The 25,610-nt window shown below is 42.6% G+C and overlaps 1 protein-coding gene across 1 annotated transcript in view; it reads left to right on the plus strand.

Moving 5' to 3' along the window:
- The first annotated feature begins 708 nt into the window (after window positions 1-708).
- ONECUT3 (one cut homeobox 3) overlaps window positions 709-25,610 on the plus strand; it is a 136,624-nt gene continuing 111,722 nt past the window's right edge. Inside the window, exon 1 of the mRNA XM_033955924.1 lies at window positions 709-1,744. Coding sequence (XP_033811815.1) covers window positions 709-1,744 — 1,036 coding nt within the window. The remainder of the gene's footprint in view (window positions 1,745-25,610) is intronic.

The following is a 25,610-nucleotide window of genomic DNA, read 5'->3' on the forward strand; positions in this document are numbered from 1 at the left end:
ATCGACTTCTTGAAAGTAGTTTTTGCTTGACGAAAATTCTTCTCTAAAAAGTCCAGTTTCAAAGCCACAGCCAGCTAGTAACGATTTTGTAGTCTTTTTTTAGTCTGCTTGTTTGTTGGGGGGTGGAGGGGGAGAGAAAATAGACACAAACCCCATTAAAATCCCTGACAAAAGAATTCTCCTCCTGCGGTCCGATGCAGAGTTCCGGGGGGGGGGGGGGGAAGGGGGGGATGTGTGTTGCTCGCGTGTGGGTGTAAGGTGTGTATTAGACAGAAGTTCATTTGTTTTCCAAGTGCACGCCGCCATTGAGTTAGACTTTCACTAGATTAGTAGTGGTGGTGGTGTGAGGGGAGGGGGGGCATAATGGGTGGGGGGGGAGAGAAGGTGCTGCAAGTGGCCGGATGAGCCGAGAGATGCTGACGTCAGGCTCTGCTGGCTGTGAGACTGAGGCTGGCTGGAGGTCTGCGACTCAGTGCAAGCTGCAGCCTTTCAGCGCTAGACACAGAGCCCGGATCCGGGGCTAGCGCATCGCATTGGGCGAGAAAGGGACCCAGCTAGCACCGAGAGAAAGAAACCACATCAAATCATGTTGGATTGACTGAAAGGAAGAGGAATCGATGGCAAAGCTTTGAGTCTGAATTACCCTGGAAAGCAAAAGAGAGAGAGAGAGAAAGAGAGAGAGGGAGGGAGAGACAGCTCTAAAGCAACATGGAACTTACAATGGAAAATCTGGGAAATCTCCACAGTGTGACCCATTCCCAGGCCGGGGAGCTGATCAGCAGCTCGCATAGCAGGCAGGCTGCTCACAGGAACCTCGTATCCCACGGCCGGCCCGCCATGGTTTCCAGTATGGCTTCAATCCTGGACGGAGGGGACTATCGACCCGAGCATCCCTTATCCGCCCCTTTGCATCCAGCTATGAGCATGTCCTGCGAATCTCCGTCGGGAATGAGCCTGAGCAGCACTTACACCACTCTGACTCCCCTCCAGCACCTGCCGCCCATCTCCACGGTGTCCGACAAGTTCCACCACCCCCACCACCACCACCACCACCACCACCATCACCCCCACCAGAGGCTGGCCGGAAACGTCAGCGGCAGCTTTACCCTCATGAGGGACGAAAGAAGCTTGGCCTCCATGGGCAACCTGTACGGTCACTATCCCAAGGAGATGCCAAGCATGGGGCAACCCCTATCCCCTCTTTCCAACGGCCTGGGCACTTTACACAACTCTCAGCAGTCACTAACCCCTTACGGCCCAGCCGGACACTTGACCAGTGACAAGATGCTGTCCCCAAACAGCTTCGACTCCCATGCTGCGATGCTTTCCAGGAGCGAGGATCACTTGGCCAGAGGGCTAGGAGCGCCCGGGGCTGGCATGATGCCCCCTTTGAATGGCATGCACCCGCACAGTCACCACCATGCTCAGTCCAATGGCTCCATCCTCGTCGACAGAGACAGGCAAGCGTCGGCCTCGGGGGCTCAGGCCGGCAACTCTGGGCAAGTGGAGGAAATCAACACCAAGGAGGTAGCCCAGAGAATTACGGCGGAGCTGAAAAGGTACAGCATCCCCCAGGCCATCTTTGCCCAGAGGATCTTGTGCAGGTCTCAAGGTACCCTCTCTGACCTCCTGAGAAACCCCAAACCCTGGAGTAAGCTCAAGTCAGGTCGAGAGACCTTCAGAAGGATGTGGAAATGGTTACAGGAGCCGGAATTTCAGAGAATGTCCGCTCTGAGACTCGCAGGTAGGAGGTTTATGAGATCAAACATGTACTATGTGCAAGGCTGACTTGTTCCATACGTCTGATGTGCATGTTTTACAGTAGAACGTACGGTATTTCTAAAAAAAAACCATACATACACATGCATTGCTCGCGTTAGTCTCCTCGCTACAGGTAAAGTGGAAAACCCATCACCACAAATCACATCAGCCTGCAAAATATTAGCAAGCATTGATTATCCAGCTATATATTTTCCAGTCTTAAGATGCAGGGCAGACAGGCAGCTCTGAGCAAAAAGACCCCTGCTTCCCCTCCCCCCCTCCCACAGAGACTGCTCCCAGCTGACAGTCTGAATACAGAATCACCAGCCGGGAACTGGGCAGACCGTGGTGCAAACCGGTTCATGTTTAGGCCTCCTTCTTGCATTCTGACTGACTCCCATTGCAGACATATCAGGAAAGCGGGCTTAAGTCCTCTCCTACCTGGGGACAGAAGTGACATTAGAGGCAAAAGGCCTGCTCTCTGCTACTACCCGCTGTTGCCTGAATGGGTTCAAACTCAGCTGCTTCTTCTCCCGTCCGCCGATCGATATTATAGCTCCTTCATTTCACAAATGGCACATTCAATCAATTATCTATAGCCTCTCTGAACACTGGCCATGGGGGGGGGGAGGGGGACATCTGACGGACTACTTATTTAAACGGTCTGATTTCTTATTGCAAGACAGCAGGAAAAGCGACCCTTGGTTTTCTCTCTGCAAAAAAAAAAAAAAAGTGTGCAAGGACCGTTCGTTTCAAGCAATTAGTCCCCAAAGGCCCGGGATCCAGAATATAACCCCAAATGACAACCCCATCCCTTTACCCCATAATCCCTGTGACTCAATCTGATTTTGACATTTGAAAACGCCTAATCTTCAAGGAGGTTCAGGCCTGCACATGAAGAAGGAAGCCAGCATAAACCTGTTAAAATGAGATATTATAGTGATGTGTGTGTGTGTGTGTACACACACAATGATATGACACACAAAAGCATAGGCGCGCGCACACAAATGTCCAGGGATGAAAAATGATTTAATATATACATCTCTGTGGGTGCATCACTGCAGTACCTATGTGCACTAGGATGAACTTGTGCGTTTGCACCGGCTGTTTCTTTTGTACAAATTCAATGTATGCACTTATGCTCTCCACCTACATATAAACAGGGAACTATGGAGATCATATATTGAATTTGTGCAAAAGAAAGGAACAGCCGGTGCAAACACACAAGTTCATCCTAGTGCACATAGGACTGCATTGGTGCATCCGCAGAGATGTATATATTAAATCATTTTTCATCCCTGGTCATTTTATACATAACGTTGCTCTTCAGCCTTCTCCGTCTAGAATTCAAAGATGATTAAACTCCTTCTTTTACCTGCAGTATCCACTGTCAGTCCCGATCGCTTCTTCTCTCGATTCTGATGACACTGAATTAAACAGATCTTGGGAGGGGGGAGGGATTGGGTTAGAGGAAGTAAAGAAAAGAACTTGCCTTTAAAGTGTGGCACCTTCTAAGAAAACCACTTCTGAGGGTTCAAAGGCCGTCTTTGCCCCAAATTGCATATGACCCGTGGACAATCCCTGGGTATCCGAGAAGAAAGCTGTAGGGTGGACCTGTCAGCGTGACGGCCACTTCGGATCCTCGCTGCACCTCACACTGTACAAGGCTTGCTGTCCTTATTTCCTGGCAAATGTATGCTCGTATTCATACGCATTTAGTGTAATTCAGCTCTTCTTTAATTAGGGCCTGATCGTGGCATCTTTCGGTTCCAGTCAATGCCCTATTGAAAAGCAGTTAATAGAATGCAAATTGTTCTTGGCTTTACAAGGTTCTGGTAAATAAAGATTTAAAGACTGCCACAATTGGCTTTTTAAGTACCCCTGTAGCTCAATCTAATTGAGCAGTGGCTATTTTATTCTTCACTCACCAAAAACACAAAGGGAAGTCTACCTGAGAGAGAAAGAGAGAGAGTTGAATTGTAATAATGTGTGTTGGGGCTATATGTTGCAATATTACATCGATACCTTGCAAACATTAATTTAGGCAGATTAAATTATATGTTAGTTTGCAAGGCTATGCATATACTCATAGTTATTATAATGAAATTAATCTTGGGTCCAGAGTCAAAATGTAAATTTGTATTTTAAATTTAGATTGACAATTTAAAGGCCTCGAGCTTCCAAAACAATTATCAACCCACCTAAAGTTTTACCTGCTTTGAGTAAAATAAATGTTGAGAAAAGCAGTTATAAAGTGGAAAGTGAAAAACCTTTTCTTCAAATCTAAACTGGATTTTTATTTGTCAGACATTTGAGAAGAATGACAATGTAAACATGGGAAAGAGTTAGGAATTAAACAAAGTGAAGCTGCTATGGCATTCGTTTTTTTTTTTCTTTCAAAATAGTTTTGAACTATATTAAGAACAAAAGGAAAGTCCGTAGATATACACACACACACATATATTTAAGAATATACATTAACAGAGAATATACATTCAAACATACACACACACACACATATATATATATATATATACTAACAGAGAATATACATTGAATAATACACACACACACACATATATATATATATACAAGCATATACATTAACAGAGAATATACATTCAAACACACACACACACACATATATATATATATATGAGAATATACATTCAAACATATATATATATATTTATATATACAAGAATATACATTCACACATCGCACACAAATAGCAATTAGATAAACATATCAACAGAACCTTGACAATACACCGACTCAGTAGCTATTAACTGACCAATCACTGTGATTTTATAAAAATCAAATATGTATATTCTATGCATATGCTTGGAATACAATACACTGATTACATTTAAAACAGTAATTATATGGAAAGTGGAATTGGTTTGGGGGAGGGGAATAGGACTGGACCACTGCAATCAATAAATTCGAATTACTATTCCTAATTCATCACAGTCACGGGAATCGATTTCTGTTACCCTTTCTTCAAGTATTGTTTAAATTGCAAGCCCAGACCAAAACTCTCTTTTTTTGTGAACTGGCAAAAAGAAAAACATGATATTGCTGCTCTATAATGGTGCAAAAGTTACTCTTCTCTACCTGCAACAACAGCAAAGCAGAATCCAGAAAAGGAAACCAAGCAGGAAATAGGCAAAAATAAATGAAGCTAACGATTTTCAGAAAATCCCCATCTTTCTAGTTTGTAGGAGGCAGAACTTGCATTAAATCTTCAGTAAAAGAGAACTGAAATTTCCTTTTAATAAATGAGCTGTAGTCGAGATTACAGACTTGAAATTGGGCTTTGGAAAGATAAAGCTTAAAGATTCCACCTAAATAAATGTTTATATGTTGTTTGTAATTTAAAGGGACACAAAGAAATAAAAAGTATAAAGGGAGGAAAGAATGATAGAGGGGAATAATAAAGACTGAAAACCTTTAAAAAATACTTCCACCCCCCCCCCCCCCCACCCAGAGGAATTATTTCTAGATCTCAGATGCACAAGGGCTTTATGAGGGGACCTTCCAAATTTGAGGACTTTCAGTTTGTAAGATCTTATAAAGTCCTGAAATCACCCATTATTGCCTTCAGTTCTTCAACAGTTCAGACCAACCTTTTTGAGGCTGCTTTTAACCCATAACTCCTTATTTGCCTTTACAGTATCTATGATGTTTTTAATCATTCCCATAATAAATGGAACCCCTAATCTCTTATTTGTCCTGTTTCCTTGTCATGAATAGGTTGTGAGCACTAGCAGGTATTATCTCTTATGTATTTGTGTACAGTGCTGTGTACATTTAGTAGTGCCATAGAAATGATGATAATGATATGGAGTTCTCCAAACATTTTGGATCAAACACAGAGCCAGTAAAATGGGGAGAGGGGTTGGGCAGTGGTGGAGGCCTGTTAAAAATGAAAGGGAATAAACATATATTTAAGTACATTTACTCACCTGGCCCTGTTTCTGCACTGTGTAACGTCACATATACTTTTCTCAGTAGACACACAAAATATATTGTTGGTCTCTTTGAGCTGTGTTGGAGTCCACCACGCGCGTTCTAACCCTGAAGCATGATGAAGCTTCTGGAAATCAGAACATGCAGGACACCTAGGTCTTGAAGAACTTCCATTGGCTTCCCCTTTCTTGTGCAGTTCAGGCCACAGGAGGGATGCAACATATCCCATGGCTGGAACGTGGTTGTTGAACTCCAATGCACTCTCAAGAACACATGCTGAGTCAGTATCTACAATTCTTCTAACCCTACCCCCCCCCCCCCCTTTTTAAGAAACTGTAATGTGGCTTTTAGTGCCAGCCACGGCAATGACAGCTCCAACACTCATAGAATTCCTATGAGTGTCGGAGCTGTTACCGCCATGGCTGGTGCTAAAAAATGTGCTACAATTTTTTAAAAGGGGGGGGGGGGGGTAATGAATAAAGGTATATGTGTTATTACATGGTTATGTGATATTTTTAATTAGATAAGAATCCCATTTTATAAGTGAACACTATTCACTTACCTGAAGTGCGCAGGAAGATATCATATTTCCATCCCCCAAGAAAATCTTTGTCATCTTCTGTTAAAGACGTTACAGGGGGGGGGAAGGGGAGGGATTCATCAAGCAGCATTAGGGTTTAACGCACCTTAACATGTGTTAAAGGAATTAGTGCATGCTAGACAAACGGGTTTTCGAATTTAGTGTGCACTAAGGGGGAAATTCTGTAAATGGAACGTAAAAAGATAGGCGACTATCTCTTGTCAATCACACTAACTTAAAACATAGGCGCCTGTAATGTAGACCAAGGTTTTAAAAGCCTACATTATGGGTGCCTAAGTCCTTTAGAGAATCACGCCTAGCGGGGCCTAAGTCCTTCTCTGCCCCTAAACATACCTACTTTGGAGTTAGGTGCCGTGAGATGCCATGTGATAGGTGCCTATCTTTTATAGAATCGCGCTTAAGAAGATAAGCACTTATCGCCCAATTATTTTTTTCAATTATAAACTTGTTAAAGCTCATAATTAAAGCCAACGTATCAATTAAATAGGCACCTAACTTTAGATATCTATCTTTAGGGGACTCATAAAACTTCTCCATAATGCAGCTTGATGAATTCTCCCCTTGGGTTTGAATTTTGGTGGAATACTCAAAGTGACCCCAATGAAACCAAATCAGTCTGTAAATATCACAAAAGAGTGATGTAGATATGCTTTATTGTAATACAACTGATGAATAAAATAAACAAAGAGGCAACAAGCAGGGAAGACGTACTGTGCAGAATAGCACTTGGTCACTCGTCAATGAAAACTTTCCACAAAGTATTCAAAAGGCAAGGAAATAGCACTTCAGACAAAAATCAGACTTGTCCACACGCTCATTTTCTCAGTGGTCAATTACAGATGCAACGGTTGGACACTACGGAAACAAGACAGATAGAAGATTGACTCATTTGAGCTTTGGTGCTGGAGAAGAGTTTTATGTGTGCTGTGGACCGCCAGAAGAACTAACAAATCGATTCTGGATGAGATCAGACCGGCTACGTCTCTCAAATCACAAATGATGAAGTTGCAACTGTCTTATTTTGGTCACACTGTCAGAAGAGAAAGATCACTGGAGGAGGACATCAGGCTTGGTAAGGTCGACGGAACCAGGCGAAGAGGGCGACCTGCCACCAAATGGCTGGACGCGTTGAAATCAAACATGGGGATAACGCTGGAGGACCTTACCGGAGAAGCCCAGAACTGATTTCATTTTAGATCTATAATTCATCAAGTCGCCAGGACTCAAACACGAGTCATTGGCACCTAACAAATAACAAGTGGCAAACTCACCAACACACAAACAGAGCAAGATATGTGCACGTAATTCTGAGTAGTTTTTTTCTAACCATCTAACAGTCTGTTGAGTTAGATTTATAGGATTTCAGGCATTTTATAACAGAAAACCAGCTCTAGCCTCTGATGAAAAAACAGTAAAGAACAAAAGGATGTATTTATATTTGTGATTCAACTACATCCTATTGCATTATAATATATTTGCTACAATTAGTAAGGATCGGAGACTATGAGGGGGTGTTGAAAAGTTCTTAGCCCAACTAACCAACTTCCTAAATTCTGAGCATTACTTTATTTCATTAAGGGCTCCTTTTATCAAGCCGCGCTAGCGGGGTTAACGCGCGTGACGTTTCATCATGCATCAACCCCCGCGCTGGCCTAAAAACCACCGCCTGCTCGAGGGAGGCGGTAGCAGCTAGCACGGTCGGCGGTTTAGTGCACGACACTACGCGTGTTAAACCGCAAACGCGGCTTGATAAACGGAGCCCTAAGTGTCAAACTGCAGAAAGGAAATTCTATGTTTTGACATTGTTTCAGATCATTGATTGAACCATATGCACCTCATCATCTTCTTGGCTTGGCTAACTTTTCGGCACCCCCTCGTAAACAATTAGCCCTGGTATTTACAATACACCAGCCCAAATCCAGGCTATAAGCTCTTTATTAAATGACACGATTTTTTTAGCGTCACAAAATTCACCATTTTCTTTCTATATTATATTTACTTAATAATCAAAATTCATGAGAGAGTGTGTAGATTACCAGTGCAATTCTGAGTTCAGAAGTGTTGCTTATGTGGCTAGATTGTTGCCTGCTAGATTTTGACAGAGACCAATCATTGAGATCATTAAAAAAAAGAAAGAAAGAAAGAAATTTTCCATTTTAATGCTTAAAAAAAGATTGAATGGGTTTAGAGTGAAAAAAAAAATATTTTGAATAAAGCTGATAAACTCTTTCCCCTGCCTTGGCCATGTTTCTCTGCTGCACGTTCATTTTGCGCCCCGTGGCAGTCCAGTCCAAAGCTCCATCCTGAGGTACTAGAATCCGTAATCTAAGATCAATAGACAAACAAGGGCCCCTGCAGAATGGGCCATTGTTGCCACTGTCCTCTTTCCACTCCAGTTCCCCTTGTAACTGCAGCACTAATCAACCTGCAGATGAACCATTAATTATTCAGCCAGGGCTCTAACACATTCGTGGTCAGCAAAGCGCCTGGCCCTCTTCGGCCTAGCTAAGCACAGGACAGAGTAATCACATCAACATTTCAAAAGCAACACCTTGCAGCGTTCCCAGACTGCATGGCTGGCACCACAGACCCATAGTAAAACCGAGTGCAAGAAGATCTCTCCAACCCCCCCCCCCACCGCCTTCTTTGTTTCTGGGCCTCCCCTGTCCTTCTTTCCCCCATCTCTCCAACATTTCGCATTTTTCTATTTATATCTACAAATCAGTTTTTGTCTTTTGTGCATGGTATGTCTTTCTATGGTTGCTTCTCATTCCATAGCTCAAAGCCTTTGACTTGTTTCTTGATGTCGTCTTGTCTGGTCTGTATGCTCCAATGAGTAAAAGGTTCTCTACTATAAGTCCGTATATATAGTCAAGGAAGAAGGAGGTACCTGACTGCAGAGAAATAGCTAGGTAAATTTCTATGATTCACTCCATACTATTGTTGGGCAGGGGACCATCTCCTTGACCCCTCTTTGAGTCAAATACACATTAAAGCAAACATGAGACAGATTTTACCCACCGGCTTGGCTTGGGGGTGAGCATGAAGGGGTGGTGTGGGCATGCCTTTGAGTCAACCACCAAACCCATGGTTGCACATACAGTGAGTGTTTCAAGGCAGAGTACAGGAGTGGTTTTGTCATTGCCTTCTCCCATGAAGTGTGCGGCTCTGCTATGTTGCTGCTGCCCAGCATGGGGCCCTGGTGGCCTATGGCATTCCCCAGTGGTCCCCCATCCAAGTACTAGCCAGACCTGACCTTGCTTAGCTTCCAATAACAAGAGTGGGGCCTACGCAGGACAACCAGGCCGAGAGGGTGGCACTTGTTCCCAAGTGTCACAAGTGCTGATTCTGAACTGATGCCATCTCTCCCCTCCAAAGTAAGCAGGTGAACCACCCAGTGTTTCTCAACTCGGTCCCGCATACACTGCCTCCATTATATGCAAATTTCTTTTGTGCATATTCATTGTGGATATCCTGAAAACCTGACTGGCAAGGGGGTACTCCAGGACTGAGTTGAGAAACACTGAACCACGCCTCTGATTTTACCCCTCTTCCTCCACCGTACACACTAAACATGAAAGCTCCCCCCTTTCAGTTCCCATATCTAGCCACAAGGTCCCACAGCCATCCAAAGAGCAATCAAAGGCAGCCCAGCTGTTACCCTAACATTTGGCTGGACTTTTCTGACGATCCTGAACCACCCCACGTGATCTGAGCACTGCACCTGCATTTCTGTTCCATCATCTAGTAGTGATTCTGTAAATAGCTCCCCGGCTGGTTGGCTTGTGCCTACATAGCTGGCTGCCCTACCCAGTTTTCAACAGCCTGAGAATGAAGCCCACAAGACAGAAAGAGAGGAAATGCAAAATAAGCTGCACACCATATATTTTGTTCTCTTATTGTCTCCAGAAGAATAATTAGATTAGGAAAGATTCTTTAATTTTAACATAGAAGGTCCTCTCGCCTGCTCTCTAAAACTCAGATATCACTATATCCTTTCATTACTCTTGTTTTAGGCTAATATCCAGTACCTGCATCTGCCTGAGAAGTCGGGTTGCCAGGGCAGCAAAACTTAACAATTTTTTAAAAATCTGTTCTGTGATCTGGTGGACCGAACGGTCTTTTGAATAAGCTTGACATGTGAGTGTGTGTGTGTGTGTGGGGGGGGGGGGGGGAGGGGGGCTTCTATATGGATGGAGAGTTACTACCTATTGTCTGGAAAATTCTAGTAGACAGCCTTCATCATTTCCACTTTGCTGAGTTCCTTTGGAAATATTTTTCTCACATTATGGTGTAGTTTGTCTGAAATTAGGCAGCCATTTATGCCCTAGTGTCTTGGATGAATATAGAGAGGAGATGGGTATGTATCGGTTCCCTCTTAGGCCCTATAACCTCCAGCACAAAGCGACCAAACCCAGTGTAACTCTAGGGGGCGCTATAGCACTAATTAGTACGAGCTGGGTACCACATCCTGCAAATCAGTCACTGAGGGAAACATAGTTGTCTCCATCTCACACCCCTACCCACATCCAATTTTTAAAAACAGAGGAGACAGGTCAGTCTGGAGGGTAGATTTGTAGGGTAACCTCAAACTTCAAAAAAATAAATTTTAAAAACAAAACAAAACATTTTTTTCCAAAGTGAAGGAATGCTTTACATATTCTTTTGAATCCTCTTGCCCCTGTGGGTTTTTTTCCCCCCTGAAACAGTACAAATGAAGAATAAAGACGTGCAAAGTTTATTTATTTATTAAAATAAGGATTTGCACACCTATCTAGTCTGCCGGATCTTTATTATAGTTAAAAGAGAGGGTGCACTAATAGTGAATCAGGCTTCCTGGATCGCAAATCGGAGGTCTCTTTCAGGAGATCCTGAAAACCTGGCGCTTAACAGGGCTGTTTAACCATTTTGCGCTCTGCTTATCCTTTAACCCTTTCAGGACCCATGGACATATTTGTCCCATAACTTTAAAATCCTATAAATTTTGATTGGGATAGTCTACAGTTCTAAATTTGATATGTACGGATTCCATATGATACTGCCTTTATGTAAACAAACTGGTTCCGACATTCATTCATTAGCGTCGTTGCCAGATTGACGAGAAGATTCACTTGCCACACTGTCCATAAGCCAGAAGTGTGATTTTTTTAAAAAAAAAAAAATGATATTTCACAAAAAAAATCAATTTTTTGGCATCTGCAAGCCCTTTTTACCATAAAAATGTCGTCAAAACCACAAAAATTGGCCTACGATCCTTATGGTCCTGAAAGGGTTAAGCCCGACTTAGAATTTGCCGTAATTGAGGCCCTGGATCTTGTAGCCCCTCTGGAGTTCGGGGGGCTAAGAGGTAACTTGTGATCTTCGTGGGGAGACCGCTGTTAAACATTCCCGTATTGCAGTTTGCTTTCCAGACATCCTATTTTATTACTGAGCTGCGCAATTAACGCTCTGGCATAGTCCAGGAGGTCCCGGGGGGGGGGGGGGGGGAGGGGAAGAGTTAAGGATAAATCTTGGACCTGGCATCTGTGTGATTCAGATTGTACAAACAACTCATGACATACTAGTCCCCTTTCTTTCTGTCTGCTCTCTCACCTTTTCTCTTCTCTCTTATGGTTCCCCCTTCCTCCTTTTCTTTGTCTTAGGTTTTCTCATTCATGATTCTCGGGGAGGGGGGGGGGGTTCCCACCAGCGTGCTGGACTTTTCCTTCTGGCCTTTGGATTCTTTTCCGTGTTTATAATCTCTGAATTAAGACTTCTGTGTCAGGCTTTCTCTTCCTGTCTACCGTCCCCGCTACCTCTTATGTCTTAGCGTATGTCTAGAGAGGTGATAATGCATATATTGATAGATTATAGACGCACAAACACTTCAGATACTGTTATTGCCTCTTAAGCGAAGAGAAGCGGCGTGAGGGTTGCCACATACCCGGGCTCTGGATCCCCTTTATTACGGCGCCTGCCGTGTGCTGATGAATGCGGTCAGGTTTTAGAGCAGCGGCTCTTCTGTGCATTCTCAGAGCTGATCTATAGCTGGTTTGAACTGAATCGATTTCTCTAGCCAGGCTCGCTCGTTGGGTCTGAAGCGCCCCCGCCCCCACTCCCAAGACCACCACAGCCAGCTCCAGAACTGCGAACAAAAGCAACTGCAATGGCAGACCGGCTCTCCTGAAAATTTATTACACGGCCTGCGCAATATTTACAGAGCTATCCACCTGACTCAGTAGAAAAAAAAAAAAAAAAAAAAAACTCAACCAAAACTGGTATATACCTCTGCATGAGAAAGGAAAGGAAATAGGTTCCAAATGTATATGTAATTATTTTTTAATTAGAGTTCATTTTAATATTAGTGAATGCTGACGTCGTTAAAGGGAGGGTGTGAAACCGAAACATGTGATAGAAAGACCATATTTCTAACGACCGGACGGTATTAGGGATCAGCCGGTTTTAGGTTTGGTAGACATTAGAAGGGCCATTAAAATGAGGCTCATTAACCCGCAAAAAAAAATAAAAAAAAAAATACATTCGCATAATTTAGGGCAAGCTACGAGAGAGCGAGGGCTCCTCTTTGACTAAAAGGTGAAAGCGTGTTTTCAGAAATTGCAATAATATGAAATGAAAGAAAAAATAAAATCAGGTTAAAACGCACAAAAGACGAGTAAAGCGCCGTCTTGAAAGGATCCAAGCATAAAAATCAAATATTATAAATTGCTAGCTAGTGGGGGTCAAAATAAGAATTAAGGCTCCAGGCTCCGTTTTATGAATAAGAGAAAGGAACCCCGAGATTCGCTGTCTGTTATTGCTGGGGGAAAAGTCGATATAGCCCGGTTGTCTGGGTTAAGCAGCGCTCAACAGCCTGAATTAGGGCCCTGCTAATAAATCTTCCGTCCGCTTTCCAGCCTGTTATCCTACCTTCTGCCAGGTCGCAGCACACAGGGGGGGGGGGGGGGGGACTATTCGTTTACTTGGATTTGTGTAAACGTTTACAGGTGCCATGGTCGGGGGGGGGGGGGGTTCACGGTCCCAGAGGAGGAGAAGGAATATTTTTTAAACATGCGAGGGACTATTGGACGACTCCAATTTGGAATTTGTCTTTTCTAATGTTAACAAATGCAGTGAGGCAAAATATATTAACATAAATCCACAAAAAAGTGTAAAATCGTGGCCACTGAAAGGCACCCCCCAATTCAAACCCAGCATGCACCCCAATACACGAGGGAGAGAAAAGCCTCAGAATAAAGTAGCAGTGCATACACCCAAAGGTACATGATAAACTGCTTTAAATACTGTCGTAGGCAAAAAACAACAACAAAACAACTCCCTCACATACAGATTCTTTCAGATTGATTTTTTAATGCCAAACTTTCCTTTTCCCTGCCATATGTGTCAAAGTAAAACACTAAATCTGAGTTCCGTTTATCTTGAATGTACGTATACACGTATGTATGTGTTTGTGTGCAAATAGACACACACATATACGTGCACGGGCGTTTGGGTGTTATGACTTACTGGAGGTCATTTTAGAGAAGCATCCATACCCATGTAAGTGGAAAGTCCGGACTGCCGCTTTTTTATTTGTCTAGGTCATACCTTTGATGGAATAGTATTTGAGTGGTGATCTGTGCGGACCAAAATGTATAGGGGTACCTCCCATGTGCTATGTGCTACACGTGCAAATAATAAAACCAAACATCGCTTCTTGCATGTTCACCAAGGCCCGCATAAATGTATCAGGCCCCGATTCACTAAAGTCAGCGATCGATCGTCACAGGTTTAGCGACGATCGCTGCCACTCACCCAATTCACTAAACGCCCACCGAGTGTTTTTCCCCGTTGTCCGATCCGATCCAACCCATGCAAATTAGTAAAACCTCATGTAAAATAGCCAAGTGATTGATTCACTAACATTTGCTTGGCTATTTTGAATCCCACGAACTGCTCAAGTCAACAGGGCAAGTCAGGACTGATCAAGAGGGCAGCACATAAAATTATTTTTACAATTCCTCTTTAGTGGCAGGAGATTGTACACATAAACTTATAAACCCAGGATCTGCAAGTAGATGATTACACTACAAAACCCGGACCTGCCACCTAAGCGTTTTAGGTGGTTCTTGGTATCTATGCTTTCAAGTTCCCACATGGTTACTGGACCTCGCGGATCTAAACCCGCACGTCCGTGCTTTCTTGTAGTTAGTTTCTGGCTCTGACAGACCTCGATGATAATTTAGCGCTGATGGATCCATCCCAGCATAGGGAGGGAAAAGTATTAGGATCTGCGGCTACTTTGCTGGCAATAATTGAATGTTTATAGAGCCCGGACGGTTGGGCCGGGTCCCCGCCACTGGTATCTTTTGCAGGAGAGATTTTCTGCAAAACTTCATGAAGGGGGAATGGTTTTAGTCTCTGGCTCTGACAGACCTCGGTGACATTTTAGCGCTGACGGATCCTAATACTTTCCCCTCCCTATGCTGAGGTGGATCCGTCAGCGCTAAATTGTCATCGAGGTCTGTCAGAGCCAGAAACTAACTACAAGTGGCACGGACCTCAGATTTTTAAGGACGGGCGGGTTTAGTTCCACGAGGTCCGTCAGGTCCGCGTTTTACCTCTTTCCGGTCGCTTTTCTCATGTACGATTTTGTGCCAAGGCTTGCTCTTGAGGACTACGTCTACACCTACATTTGCAGATTTATACTTCTTTTATAAACGGCTCAGTGTTCAGTGGAGCCTTTTGTAAAACATGGGGGGAGGGGGAGACTGTGAATATCCCGAATTCGATGTTCAAATCCTACTAGCCATGTGAAATTCAAAATGAGAGAGAGAGAGAAAAAAAAAATAGGAAGACAACGTAATCGGAACCCTAAAACAACTTAACCACAGAAACCAGCAGTATTATTTAAACGCGAACCCCCAACTTTAGCACTAAAATGGGCGGGAAACACCGTGGAGGAAGTCCACTGAAAAAGCTCCAGATGTAAAAAATAGAAGCACCAAATGAGGAAAAAAAAAATGCAGACACTTTCCAGATTTCTCTAGTTTATTAACAGTTTCTATTACCCAGATTTATAGCTCTTCGGTCCCATTATTGGGCTACTGTAAGAATTAAAAAAGAGATATATTTAGTAACTTTTAGAATGCATTATCTAGCATTAACCCAGAGCAGTTAAATTAATGCAGTAAGGCTTATTTTAAGGTTACATAGATCTTTAATTTAATTGATCAGCTGCCTGCATCTAACACCTTCCAACCTGGGAAAAGCGTGAAGATGGCATCGTCAAGAGAAAAACTAATATACAACTCGTGTATATGGGGTGGGGTGGGGGAAGAAGCGGAAGAGAAGGAAATAATGGCGCACCTACACATAATTTGAATTTCGTTTTTAATTAGTATTAGACTTCAATCAATAATTCCTAAAGAGAGCGAGAGAGCGTGTACATGATATATGTATGTTTAAAAATTTAAAAGCATAGCATAGAAGGGGGGAGGGGAGAAGTGGGGGAAGGGGGAAGGGAGGTAGGGGTAGTAGGGGGGGTTGATATGGGTCATGTGGCAAAAAATTTTTGGGAGGAATATTATATTTGTGAATCTTTTTGAAATGAAATCTATTTGTACTCTATTATATTTAATTATTTCCTTCAATAAAATGTTATAAATAAAAGCAAAATTTCGGTCGATTACATCGTAGCAACTTTCAGGGATAACAAGAGTTTTTCTCCAATCTGTTGTATCTTCTGCCCCTCGTCACTTCTCTCCTTTGTATTACTTATCCATGAAGACCTTTACTCAAGGTTTTGCTAAAACGAGGTATAAATAGGTCCCACAAAGCAAATAAGCGTTTGAAGATGTGGCATAAAAATATTTATAATCACGCAGCATAACATAAATGGCTTTGTTTGGAAAACTGTATGGGGGAACGAGATTCATCCCACACCACTCAACCAGAGAAGAATGTGCAGACAGAATAAAGCAAGTCAGGAGTGTCTTTCAGGCTTCTCTGAGCATTTGAAAGCATTACAGAAATTGGAATAAAATGTTGAAAAATATTCACAAGAAATCCCCGTCATTGTTCTAGCTCTCTCCTCGTAACACAGTACATATCTCGCTAGCTGTTTGGTTTATCTGCTATCCTAATGTAGTAATTAAAAAATCAAAACCATTTGTTTGCTGCACTATGAGAAAGGAATCATAAAATACAAACAAAATAACATATTACATGGCATATAATATGCATCCTATCATATGTCATGTAATATGTTATTTATTATTAAAGAAATAGTGTGCTTTCAATTAACAACAGCGACAGATTGGGTAAACATTAACAGTACTAGGTGTATTTGTATGGAAGTTACAGATTCATACCTTAAAAAAATACAAGCTCCCTCCTTCAAAGGAGCAGAATATGTTTCTTAAACTTATCAATTTGAATTTATTATCCGTTAACACCATGAGACATTCTTTTTAAAAAAATCTGACGCATACAAAAATATTTCTAGCCGGACCTGAGTATTTTTAATATTGTGAAAATAATAGGCAATATTGTTAGCTGTATATGGGAATATTTTCAGAACTACTAATAAAACCTCATTTCATGTTTGGAAAAGCAAAATCTCAGCTTATTTCTTTGGGCAACAACAACGGTGTGAAAGAAAATCCAGGGCCAGGAAATTTCATGTCAGCCCAAAATGCAAAGTTTTACTTCGGCATCACAAATGTTCCCAAGTGCCCTCATGTAAAAAAAAAAAGTGACAGCTAGCTCACACTTCTGAAATTTACACTGCAGATTAAAACCATGATAAAATACCAGTAATTCAATAGACAGCTGGTACAGAATTGTATGAAGCATCTCAATTTAGGAGGGGCCGCTGAAAAGTTCTCAGCCCAGCCAAGAAGAGAATGATGTGGAGCTGTGAAACTTATAAGTTACTCCACTCTTTTCGTTTCATTTCATTTCATATCACTGAAAGGAAAAGTATCAAGCAAAGTGTGGAATAACTTATAAGTTTCATGGCTCTCTACATCATTCTCTTCTTGGTTGGGCTGAGAACTTTTCAGTGGCCCCTCGTTTTGTGATGTCATAATGCCTCATTCCACCAAAGCCTAAGAGCCAACCTCATTGGTGATGCCACAATGGTTTGGTTTCCCTGTACTTGTGCCCATTTACTAGATACATTTGCCTCATTGAAATGAAAAGTGTGGAATAACTTGTAAGTTTCATGGATCCACATCATTCTCTTCTTGGTTGGGCTGAGAACTTTTCAGTGGCCCCTCGTTTTGTGATGTCCTAATGCCTCATTCCACCAAAGCCTAAGAGCCAACCTCATTGGTGATGTCACAATGGTTTGGTTTCCCTGTACTTGTGCCCATTTACTAGATACATTTGCCTCATTGAAATGAAAAGTGTGGAATAACTTGCAAGCCCCATGGCTTCACATCATTCTCTTCCTGGTTGGGCTTTCAGCCGCCCCTCCTAATTCCCCCTTTAAAATGCCAAATAGTGGTTTAGAAAAGGTAGCCAAGCTTAGCACTGACTTAAATAAAAATGCCTGACCTGTATTCTGAAAATCAATCCATGTGTGTATAATTTAACCCTAACGCAGGCCTCTAATTCGGGGAGATGTCCTCCAACAATCAGGTAGTGTTGATGAGTCTGTACTGTTTTCTGTAAATTTTCCTGATTCTCAGATTATTTCAAGGGGGCTTCAGTTGTAGGTTGGTTGGAGAAAAATGCTCCCCCTCCCCCACACACACACTTCCCCCCCCCCTCCCCCCAAAGTTAAGGAAATAAAGTTGGTTACAAGGGCTGGGCCTCCGCTTACATTGTAGCCTTCAAGATCATTTCCTCCACGGATAGAAATAAGATTTAATATTTAACCCGAGAGAGCTTGCACGGAAGTCTGGCGTCTGCAGTCTGGCACAAAATAGTTTGCTGACCAGGTTATAGATACAAGACTTGGAGATCCAGAACATAACCTACATCCAGGGAAGGAGTTTGCGTCCATCAAGTAATGCAATCCCGAGAAATAAATATATATAATCTCTCATAATCACCCCCATAATCTCATATACAATTCGAGTGTTTTATGAAAAGGAAGAGCCCTGCACTTGTGTAATATTCGATTTAATTTTCCTGTTATTTAAAAAAAAAAAAAAAAAATGCGATTTATCATTTCTATAGCGCTGCCAGATTACACAGCGCTGTACATTAATAATAAACAATCCCTGCTCGTTAGAGGTTACAATCTTATCAAAACAGACAAACAGGACAAATATGAGTTATACTGTAAAGCATAAAAGGAATACAGCAGGAACACCCCCCCCCCTCCCGAAAATCAATGAATGCGTGATAAATGAAGCTGGGAACAGAGCAGGCATCCGTCCCATCCTGTTGAAGGAATATAGCATAGGGCGCAATGTTTTATCGCTCTGTGCCGGAGTGATCCGAGGGGACATTTCCACGAGGAAGCGTTTTGCTGCGATCTTGATGGACTCTATATTTTGCAACACAGAAATATACCTTTCCCCTAAGCCCATAGTAAACGGATTCCTGTTTATTTATGGTTTTAAAAATATATACATCCTTAAGTCAAAAAGAGTCGTACTTACCCTTACACACATTGAGCACAGTTTTATGAGTATCAAATATATTTAAAACGGTTACTGTTTAACTTTTAATAGAAACAGGTATGCTTTTTTTTTTTTTTTTTTTGCTAGCTGCCACTGAAATGCTAAAGAGAAGATAACAGGACCAGGGAACTCTACCAATGACCTTTGAATCAATTTCAAAAGGCTCATTTAGCTGATAAGTCCCTGAAAGCAGCAGAACTAATTTGAAAATACATCTATTAAAATCACATTGCTGGAGCCTGCTGACTGCTGAGGGAGCTTTAAGGGCCTCATGCTCTGAGCATTTTTTTTCCCCTCTCACACACATAATGCCTGAAAAGCCATAATACAAGACTCCTTACTGGTGCTGAGCCCAGGTGAGTGAGGGGTTCCAGGGATTATTTTACAGAGGGCCAGATGCCCCAAACAGAAAAACAGAGACAACGATTTAAGGATCCGCTGTTTTAACTTGCATTTCAAGTGTATTATAGAGAGAAACAAACAGTTTTCTGAAGAGATCACATTTGCAAGGAAAGGCCTTCTACTTGAAGCCAATGCTTCTCGATCCAGTCCTCAGGGCACACCCAGCCAGTCAGGTTTTCAGTATGCATGAGATGGATTTGCATACACTAGCTTCTTTGTTGTGGATATTCCGGAAAACCTGACTGGCTGGGAGTGCCCTCCTGTAAATCACAACCTACCTAGCTTCTAAATATTTTTCTTCACCATAGCCTCGGCAAATCTTTAGTCTTACGCCCTCCCTCAATCATAGAGTTGCCACAGGATTCAGATTTGCTTGACAGAGCTGATGTGATCTAGTCCTGGTTTTACCCCATTACATGCAGAAACTTGTAGTTCTTCTGATCTCCCCATTGCTGTTCCTGAGAAAAGCAAGACTACAAATTCCTGCATGCAACAGGGCAAACCCAGGACTGGATCAACCCTGGATTCTGGATCCACTTAGCAACCTCACTCAATGACCTTTTGGAAGCCCTTTCCCTCTCCCACCCTGTGATTTTTCTAATTCAACTCAACGATCTTGCTCATCACACAAAAATCCTATGAAATGCAAGTTGAAATATGTGCTTATTGTTTTTTTGAATCTGTGTGTGGCTCTAAGAATTTATTATTTTGCCTTTACTGCAGCTGATCTTTGCTGCCCCCCCCCCCCCCAAGAAGCTTCTGCTCTAGGCAACTGCCTAGTCTTACCTAATGGTTGACTGCCTTGTTTAATAGGAAGCCCTCATCCCTTGAATCCTTGGATAATGCTGTTCTTTCACCAAACTTACTTGCATCATTCTTTCAAAACAAGTTTTAGACTTTAGGAAACCACTCTTTTTACTGATTCTGCATCCTTCTATTCCCATGCTTCAGGGTGTAATCCTGAGTGTCCATACCTTTCTCTCATATCTGATCCTCTTTCTTTTATCATTTATTTATTTATTTTATAAAACTTTATATACCCTATCCTTGGTCAAAGAGCAATCAAAAAGAACAATCAAGATGGTACACACAAAAAAACCAAACAGTAACATACAACATAATGGAATGAAATATACAATACATGAGGCATATGAGGAGGCTGCACCTCCTCATATGCCCAGCCACTGACATTACGAATAAAATCACAGAGACAGTTCTGGGACCAAAAGGCCACAACTTTATTACTGATATGCATGCAATAACACCCTAGGAAGCACACAAGCCTAAAGCTCTCTCCAGGACTTACACCCCGCCTTGTCCTCCAGTGAGGGAGCAAGCCCTTCAGTCCCTTCGGTGAATTGCCCTTCTCCTTTCCAGCGAGGCCACTGCATCAGTCTGCTCCAGACCTGCCCACAATTCGCTAGTCCACCTGCCATGCAAGCCAGCGAGGGGTCAATGTCCTCCCCTTAGGCAGAGTCCAGTCTCAATATTTGGCAGGAATTTTCAGGGCTCGGATGCATCCGCCCTTGTGACAACATCAGCGGTAAAAGAGTACAATGTGTTGACATGCTTCTTCTTAACATTACATATCTGACTCTGGCATGCACAATAAGAGAGTACATATTATTGGCACACTTCTTACTAACATTAATTCCTAACTGCTGGAGAAACATAGGAAATTTCAGTGGCGGGAGGGTGGGAGCAATCTGGATGCCAGGAGCACAGAGAAAAGGCAGATGCTCACCAGCGCTCAGCATTTGAATTTTGCTGGCAGGAGGGTTGCTCCGCCTTCTCTCCCATCACACCCAATGAGAAGCAGCCCCTCCCTCTGCCATCAGGGATGACATCAGAGGGAGCAGCGATGAGCCAGGAGGTGGGGCGGAGCAAGGGCCGGGCTCCCTCCGGACAGCTGCCAATGTTACCTGCAGCATGCTCGGAGGCCCATCGCTGCTGGCACTGCTAAGAAATTACATAGTCACAGAATTCTTCCTGTCCAAAGCCCTTTCCACAATAGAGACTACTTAACTTCTGGCATTAATTGGAAATAGTCAAGTGGGCCTTTCTCCTTTCTTTCTAAGATCAACAGTAGTCTACCATAGAGAGTTGCGCGGGGACAGAAATCTCACCCATCCCCGCCTGTCCCTGCCAGGATCCTCTCCGTCCCCACCCGTCCCCGCCAGGATCCTCTCCGTCCCCACCCGTCCCCATCAGGATCCTCTCCGTCCCCACCCATCCCTGCAAGGAATTACCTCCATCCCTGCCCGTCTCCATAAAAAGCAGCAATTACTTCTGACAGGATCATCAATTCCACAGTTTCTTTTGTGTTTGTGCTGCTGTTTTCCTTGTGGAATCTCTTTGGTGGAACCCTTTTTTTGTTTTCTGTTCAGGTAATTAACTTATAAACTCCCTCTTTTACTAAGGCTGACGTGTCCATTATATTATATGGACGAACCCTGCTTCCAAAGCCTTCCATCCCCGTGGGAGTCCCGTTGGCTAGAGGGGGTCCCTGTGGGAGTCCCGTGGGCCAGAGGGGGGTCCCCGTGGGAGTCCCGTGGGTTGGGGGGGGGGAGATTCCTGCAATCCCCATTCCCGTGCAGACCTCTAGTCTACCAGCCCAGGATTTTTTTTTTCTCATTGGAATCAAACTATCATTCGTGCAATTTTAAAACACACTTCTCTAAATCCATTCTCACCAGCAGATGTCTGCCCTGTATCTAATCTTCCCTTTGCTTCCCCAGTGTTGTAGAAAATTGTAAAATTGCAACTGTCATTTTCCTTGAAAGATGCACACCACCCATGACAGTTGGTAGTCCAGCCAGGACACTCTACAGAAACACTTCTCCACTTCAACAAAACAGAGTCGAACCAGGCAGCAACCAAACTCACACCTGATCTTAGACCTCATCCATCCTAACTACTGATCTGCATATCTGAACTAGGTATTAAGGGCTCTGGCTTAGAGTAGATTTCTTCCCTCATTTAGAATCAAAGTCTCATGGTGAAATTAGATGTAACTTCTAAGAAGTATATTCTCTCTCACTTGGAGATGCTGAAGGTACTATTGTTAACTCAACTTTTGCCTGTCTTTATGTTATAACATTTTATTGAAGAAAACCAACAAATATACAATAATATGATACAATAAAATAATCATTACATTTAAATTTACCAAATTAATTTTTCATCATATGTCTATCATTCCTTCAAAATAAATTTCCAAATTACCTATTAAACCTCTCAATACCCTCCCCCTGTTTTCTTCCCTCCTACCCTTTCCCCTCTCCCTCCTTCCCTCCATTCTTTTAATTTAATTACAACGTTGTAATAAATGAATTAAACACAAATACCATTCAAGTAATTCCACATATATTAATATCATCCCTCCTATTCCCACCCCTACCCTAGAATGAAAGGTGACATCAAATATCAAGTATAAAAATGCAAAGAACATTTCCAAAACTTCAATGTAAAGTATTAAGACTCATACTTCTTGCTCTAGTGGATAAATTTTGCATATAAGGGTCCCAAATTTTGCCTATCTTTTTCTAACACCTCTTGCAGCCATGATGCAGACAGAGTCTAGGACTTAGTGGATCCATTTTTGCAGTACAGATCTGCTCGGGAACGGGAATCGCAGGAATCCCGCGGGGGACCTGCAGGAATCCCCCCTTAACCCACGGGACTCCCATGGGGACCCCCCTCTGGCCCACGGGACTCCCACGGGGATGGAAGGCTTTAGAAGCAGGGTTCATCCATATAATACAATGGACAGTCAGCCTTAGTAAAAGAGGGCGTTTATAAGTTAATTACCTGAACAGAAAACAAAAAAAGGGATTCACCAAAGAGATTCCACAAGGAAAACAGCAGTGCAAACACAAAAGAAACTGTGGAATTGATGATCCTGTCAGAAGTAATTGCTGCTTTTTATGGGACGGGCGGGGATAGAGGTAATTCCTTGCGGGGACGGGTGGGGACGGAGAGGATCCTGAAGGGGACGGGTGGAGACGGAGAGGATCCTGGCGGGGACAGGCGGGGATGGGTGGGATTTCTGTCCCCGCACAACTCTCTATTTTGCAGTTGACATATAGATTGCATTTACATGGACAAGGTCACACCCTTCTGAGTTCAGCCTTGAGGCAGTGGCCCTTTGACTTTCTAACCATGGTATGAAACTAAGGGGGAAGTTACTAAGCTGCAGTAAAATATGGCATTTACCACAGTTTAGTTTAACCTAGTATTCACCAACCTGTAGTAGCAGTACCACAGGTTAGTGACTTCCACAGTAAATGAATCATGGAACTTCCAAGCAACCTCCCAAGCTGCATTATTCAGCTGCCCAGGGGCATTAGATTGCTAACCTGCAACTTGATCTCCTGGACCTAGGGAGTCTTTCTTAAAGGGCTCAGCCTCCATAAGTCTCTCTGTGAAGGGGGGGGGGGGGGGGTGTCCCACTTCTGTTAATTTGTGGTGGTCTAGGATAGTGGTCTCAAACTGAAACCCTTTGCAGGGCCACATTTTGAATTTGTAGGTATTTGGAGGGCCTCAGAAAAAAATAGTTAATGTCTTATTAAAGAAATGACAATTTTGCATGAGGTAAAACTCTTTATAGTTTATAAATCTTTCCTTTTGGATAAGTCTTAATAATAATATTGTAATTTATAGCTAAAGAGACATATGATCCAGAAACTATTTTATTTTACTTTTGTGATTATGATAAATATATCGAGGGCCTCAAAATAGTACCTGGCGGGCCGCATGTGGCCCCCTGGGCTGCGGGTTTGAGACCACTGGTCTAGGAGGTCTGGGGTAGATCATATCCAATTTGCTCCTGCCCCTGCTGGTACTGGGTTGAAAATGCTGTTGATAACCCCTGATAAACCATGAAGCCCAGTATCCTGTTTCTTTCTTTTTTTTTTTTTTTAATTCATTTTGAAAACTTACAGCAAGCGTACAGGAATATATCATTAGTAACAACAATAACAATTGAAATTCTCATATAATTCTAAAAATATAAAAATGATATCCCGTCCCACCCACCTTCTTTCAAATATTATAATCAATTATATCATAAATATAATATAAACATATAATTTAGTGAAATTTCCAGAAAAACTCCCCCCCCCATGTGTACATATATTCATCCTGTTTCTATATAGTATACTGTTTCTAACAAGTACCTAGCTAGATCCCAAGTAATAAAACAGATTTTATGCTGCCTATTTTAAGAATAAGCAGTGGATTTCCCCAAGCCATCTCAATAATGGCCTATGGGTTTCTCTTTTAGGAATTTATCCAAACCTTTTTTTTTTTTTTTAAACAGTTGGCTCAGTCATAATACTACCACTAGGGAGGGTCAAGCTGCCTTATAAAGGCAAATGGTACTGGTGACCTCTAGCATAGGTCTTGTATCATTACTGCTAAGGATCAAGCCACTAGATAAGGGCAAAAGGCCCTTATAAGGCAGCTTTATCCCTAGGGTAGTAGTGTGAGACTACTGGTATGGGCCTTTGTCAGCAGGAGCAGGAGTGACTGGGGATCACTCCTGCCCCAAACCCCAGACCATAAGGGACTGACAGAGGGAGGCCTTCTGGGAGGGGTCAAGGGGAGCTGGGGGATTTTGTGAAGAGCAGGGTGGGGGAAGCACTCTTCTGCTTGTGCAGCTCCAGCCCCATAAAAATGGTGCCTAGGAGTGCCATGTGTTAGTACTAGGCAGGAAAAATAATGCCAGTTTTGAGCCAATATTATTTTTCATGGATAAGACAGCTTGCAGAGTGCAGACACAGTGTTGTTTAGATACAACATTGCATAATAATGATGTGCTTTGCATCTCATTATTATGCAGTCCTGCAGTGATTTGTGGTAAAGCACAATTTTGCTGTTTATCATGCTTTAAGGTGCAAATGTCATTTATTATTCCCTTACTTCCAAATTCTATATGTGGCGCATATAGTCAATGTGTACGCACAACCTAATTGATTAACTGTCCTAATTGGCACTGATAATTGGCAATTAAGACCTTGTAATGGACACTAGTTGGCACTAATTAAAAGTTACGCACAGAACTCAGAAAGTGCGATTCTATAAAAAGCATGGACCAGTTGCAGTGGTTGAATTTGAAAAGGGGGCGTGGCTGTGGTGGATTGTGGGTATTCCTAAAAATTATGTACATTGTTATAGAGAATATGCTCGGTGTGTGCACAACTTAAGCACAAGCATTTAGGCCTGGTTTTAGCTGGTTTAAATAGGTTTGCCTAACCATC

Source organism: Geotrypetes seraphini, chromosome 8 (assembly GCF_902459505.1).
Source record: "Geotrypetes seraphini chromosome 8, aGeoSer1.1, whole genome shotgun sequence".
NCBI lineage: Eukaryota > Metazoa > Chordata > Amphibia > Gymnophiona > Dermophiidae > Geotrypetes > Geotrypetes seraphini.